This window comes from Solanum tuberosum, unplaced genomic scaffold (genome assembly GCF_000226075.1).
Source record: "Solanum tuberosum cultivar DM 1-3 516 R44 unplaced genomic scaffold, SolTub_3.0 scf00356, whole genome shotgun sequence".
Classification (NCBI taxonomy): domain Eukaryota; kingdom Viridiplantae; phylum Streptophyta; class Magnoliopsida; order Solanales; family Solanaceae; genus Solanum; species Solanum tuberosum.
The window spans coordinates 50780-55915 of NW_006239279.1; the positions used below are offsets into that span (position 1 = coordinate 50780).

Genomic DNA, 5136 nt, shown 5'->3' on the forward strand with positions numbered 1-5136 from the left:
CGCCCCCACCCCCCACCACCAAAAAAAATATTTAAGTTTGTTTTTAAAAAATATTTCAACTTCCCTCGCCCCCCCTACCAGCCCCCACCCCCAAAAAAAATTTAAGTTTATTTTAAAAAAATATTTTCAATTTAAAAAAATTATTTTCTACTCTAGTTAAAATAAAAGATATTTCTCAAAAATATTTTTCATTCATAAGTCAAACACTAAAAATCTTTTCCGGAAAATATTTTCTACTCACCAACCAAACATAAGAAAATAAGTCAAAAATCAACTTATTTTCCAGGAAAATGTTTTCCTAGAAAATATTTTCCATGGAAAACATTTTCCTTCATACCAAACACACCCTAAAAGATAACTATAACTAACCATCCATAAGAAGTTGGATTAGTACCGGGAAATAAACAGTAACCTACAACAAGTTCAACTACACTGATATTGTAAAAAACTCTTTACATGATAGGTGCATTTAAGTTAAATCCTTGTCTAGTTAACTACGGAGTACGGACCCATTAAAGCTTTATTTTCTATTGCAAAATCTACTTACATTGAAATGCAACACTTTTACTTTCTGAAGGTATGCAGCACTTCAGTTTTCCAGACGGAGAACTAGCACCTGAAATATCCTTGCACTTGTATGCTTCTGCTCTAGTTGAATTCATCGAGTTATTGTCATGATAGATGACTTTCACTTGTTCCTTCCCATCGACAGAGTCACGATTTTCACTAAGGGCATTTAAAATATAAAAAAGACAACAAATGAAGTCAAGAAAATTCAATGTATAATCTAAAAAAGAAAAACATTCTACATCGTGTAATATTCCGGCAGAGTGTCAACTGACTCCACTTGGACAAGGGTAGCTCAGCCCGTGTTCCTGGCTATTTGACTTATCAACAAGTTTCTGAATGTTTTGTCCAGTTTATACTCACAGCTTAAGAATCATTTTAAGGCCAATCATCAAGTTGGGAAGTACATGTCCGACAACTTGGTAATGGTTCATGGTCATGAGCAGATTTAAACTGGACATCTTATGTCTCGTTTATGGAGCCAAAGATAACTCTAAAGTAGAATCACTATGCTGACAGTGTATGGGGGACCTTCCCGCATATGCACATTTATTTATATTCTTTATATTTTTGAATTACCAATCGCTACGCTGACAATGTATGGAATACTGATGAAGAAAACTGCAAATTCATTGTAGTTGTTTGCTTGTGTCATCTAAGAATAGTCAAGTCACATAGAGGAACGGGGACCTCGGACACTGCTAAGTCCACTTCCCTTCTGACTGTACCTGAAGCAATGCTATTATATTAGATATTAACCGAATCAGATAGAAAACTTGCTTGAATTTTGGTTTCATCTAGTTTCTCTTTACAAATCGCATAATCAACTATGTCTTGTATCCTAAATTAGTTAGATTAGACTACACCCTTGAAAGGTTTCTAACAAATATCAAATCAAATGTTACTAGAACAACTAAGCTTTATAGCAACTACTTGGTATCATGGATTCCTTACTTTTGCTAAAGTCTGTTCATAGCCAAGTACATATTGTTTTCTAAGAGAACAGAAATCTTTTAAAATAACTTTCTTGAATTTAGGTCTAACTTGTTTCCTTTTATCTCATTCAATTATCATATCATTGTACATAAGGGCAGGTGCATATGTAGGTGTGTGTAGCTAAAGTATATCTTTTTCCTGCAAATAGCACATACTAGAAAACATAACAGCCAGAATCAGTGATAAATCCTGATTAATAGTTGAGTACTAATTGTCACCTTTGCCTATTTATGCCAGTTTTGTATCTGTCAGTTTTTGGTTTTTACACCAGTGTTTCACGTCTGCTTTCATGTGCTTGCAGACATGAAAGCACTCATAACAGATACATTGGACAAGCTGAAGCAGAATCACATCTTACTTAAACCATTCTCAGGCATAAAGAATATGGGACCATGCAGTATGTTTTAGATGATCACTGCAAGATAACTTCTCATCAAACAAGATGTACAATATGGAGTTCATCAATATTTAGTTGCATTGCTATTCTGATTGCAGATATTTAGACTTCTTAACGGGAAATTGCAATTGCCAGGTATCCTTGCACTCACTTAACATACTTGGTAAGCCAATCCAACATGTCCCGGTGGGCTTCTTCAGCATGCTGCACAGCCTCTTTGTTTTCAACATTGTATCTCACTGTCCATCCATGCTTAACACCAGGAAAATTTTTGACAAATTTGTCCACCTATAAAAACAGAAGGCAAGAGAAACAAAAGCAAAGGGTGAATCTAAAATCTTGCAACACGCAATGAGAGATAAATCAAAATTAGTTACCTACTTGTATATCCCCCGAGTAAACAGGACATTATAATTTCAAACATCAATCTTTTTAGAATGACGAGAAAAACATAATAATCAACTCTGATGTTCATGTACCTCAGGTTTTGATGATAAAATCTCCTCAAACTGCTTAATAAGCTCTGGAGGAGAGATTTTATCTATCTCAGCAGCTAAAATAGCTATTGGTACCTTGACCTCTGCAAGTAATATGTATCATCAGTTGGTAAGGAGAAGAAAACAAGGTCTAAAAAAGAAAATAAAAACAAAGAAGAGAAAAAGGAAGGATCTCATGGTGATGCAGTTCAAGGTAGTCATCAGAATTCAAACAACACTTATATATAATACCAATTGCACCAAGGGATATTCATAAAACAATTAGCAAGATTCATATCAGAATGAATTGAGGCGTAACCGAATACAAAACAGGTATATGAAGTTATCGGAGTACCAACCATCATCTGGATCTCAATGGCCCACATATAAATAACATACACAACAAATGCATATAAATCTAGGATTCAAGTACACTGAGAACACCAAAGGAAATGGGTGCATATGCAACAAATCAGTGTAAAGTCAGCAGTAATAGCTAAATCTGATCACAGATGATTTCAGTAATAACAACCATACCTTTGAAATCATCAACTTTCACTAACGATGGGTGCAATAGCACCACAGCTTGAATGTAGTCAGACTTAGATAGCTCAGTAACCACCTTTGCTGTTAAGAAAACTGGAGGTCAGGATCACAAACAATCGCAAGAACATTGACCCTTTACATCCTAGTATGGGAAAGGGTTAGACAACCCTAAAACCATTAAGTTCAAAACTTACCACCCCAGCAAAACCCTGCAGCTCCAATTGCAGATATACCTTTATCTTTGAGAGCTGCAACAACCTGCTTTGCGTCTTCAAATCCTTTAGCCTAACAAGAACAAATAAAAATATGAGTAGCATGGTAGCAAGTCTGCTGTTATAAATGTCATGAACATTCCCGAGTATGATCAGCTTAATGAATTGAGAAATGGTATACCAATGACATAGCCTCCTTTGACTCTCGAGAGGCAAATCTATAGCAACGTTACTAAAAAGACAAAGATTAAGTTTCAACAAATCCTAAATTTACTGTTCCATGTGATTGTATCCAGATTGATAAAGTTTTCTCCATCGTATAAGGATCACCATAAAAAAAATCAGGAACCACCACATAGTATCCTGCAGCTGCAACTTTGTCAGCAAGCTTCCTACATAACAGTTGAATTTTGCGATAAGCCCAAGATAAAATAGGAACTCCTTGCAGCTTAATTACTAGAAAAACACAACGACCGCTGTCCCCCACTTCTTCTTGACGTAACCAAAAGATCCAAAAAGATAAGACACCATTGAATCACCAGCAGTTAGACTCGTTTTCTGGAATAGTTGTGGTTGTAATGAAAATTCCAACATCTGACAAGTAATAATAGAAGTTTCACAGAAGCAAAAACATTCGATGAATCAATCAATCAATTAACTATTCCTTAATCCCGAGCTAGCTAGGTCAGCTATACAAATCTGCTCTATTTTGACCCACAATGGGAAGCATCTCCTAGTAATTGTACATCTATTTTGACCCACAATGGATAGTTACAGAAATATATATTTAACAAGTATAGGCTGAAATTGAGAAGCAGCATGTACCTCAGATTTGGGGCTTCATAACCTGTAAAGAATTAAGACCATAAGAGATTGTCTATCAAAGAAGTTAATCCTTGTATCATAATAAATTAAACGTGGAAGTCGTTAGAATCATATTTAATTGTTCCATAACAAACATTTGTTATACATCCTGTTGTAAAACTCAAAGGAAACTAGGGGTAACTTGTAATAAGGAAATTGATTAACCTTCCAGACCATACATCCTGTTGCTGGGGGTCTAGACGTTGCTACTACAGTAATAGGCTAAGTTATCCCGTTGTTATTACAACCTCAATATGGGATAAAATAACACTACAATCACGAGATAACTAATCCAGGAATAGGTTATCCTCCAATTTTATTCCAACCAAACATCTAATAAACTCATCTTAAAACTAATTTCGAGATTAGTTATTATCAAATGAGCCCTAACTACAGTATTAATCTTACCCCCAACCCAACAAATCAAAGGGGAGGTACATACCATAAACGTCGGAGACAAGGAGGATGGCGAGTTTGGAAGTGGAAGGACCAGAGACGTATGTGTTGAAGCTTCCAAGTTGTAACACACACCCATTTCCGCTGCTTGAGCTCAAAGCCGGTGGATTCTCGCAGCATTCACGCCCTGACATCTCTTGATCTCTACACGCTCAGTTGCAGTGGCCGAATACCACATAACCAGACAGATACGAGGGAGACGAATTTTGAGACGGAGCTTAAGATGACAAAAAATTGTTGGAATTAAAATTGGTGACTTTGACTAGTATAAGCCAAATCTTTTTTTAATTAGTGATTGAGATAATTAGGGTTGAAAATGTAGTTTTAAAATTTTTAAACTTCTAAGAAATATTCAAAACTTTGAGTTTTAAAAATAAGTTTGATCTAGCCCCCGCTCTTTTCTTTTCCTCTCTATATATGACAACTTGTATAGCAGTCATGGTTACTTCGCCCTCTCCCTAGTCTCTGGTTGTGGGAGAGACAAACGTCAATCCTAATACAAAAACACCCTATTCAGCAACCCTTAAACCACAACAAACGACTCAATATCTATTAAAATACGTACTAAACTCATTGAGTTTATTCATGGAGAATTTAGTATGAGATTTACTATGAGATTTAC

At 35.7% G+C, this 5136-nt stretch overlaps 1 protein-coding gene across 4 annotated transcripts in view; it reads right to left on the reverse strand.

The window, feature by feature from the left end:
* LOC102590056 (endo-1,3;1,4-beta-D-glucanase-like) overlaps window positions 1-4804 on the reverse strand; it is a 6640-nt gene extending 1836 nt beyond the window's left edge. Inside the window, exons 1-9 of one of the 4 annotated variants that reach the window (XM_015315303.1) lie at window positions 4501-4804; window positions 4020-4041; window positions 3469-3586; window positions 3177-3267; window positions 2974-3063; window positions 2440-2540; window positions 2112-2248; window positions 548-726; window positions 343-412 (exon numbers count right to left, since the gene is read on the reverse strand). In XM_015315303.1, coding sequence (XP_015170789.1) covers window positions 348-412; window positions 548-726; window positions 2112-2248; window positions 2440-2540; window positions 2974-3063; window positions 3177-3267; window positions 3469-3586; window positions 4020-4041; window positions 4501-4648 — 951 coding nt within the window. In that variant the 5' untranslated portion in view covers window positions 4649-4804 and the 3' untranslated portion in view covers window positions 343-347. Of the gene's footprint in view, window positions 1-342; window positions 413-547; window positions 727-760; window positions 1296-2111; window positions 2249-2439; window positions 2541-2973; window positions 3064-3176; window positions 3268-3468; window positions 3587-4019; window positions 4042-4500 lie in introns of those variants that run through there. The other 3 variants (XM_006361442.2, XM_006361444.2, XM_006361445.2) reach the window with 3 other exon arrangements.
* Window positions 4805-5136: the final 332 nt, after the last annotated feature.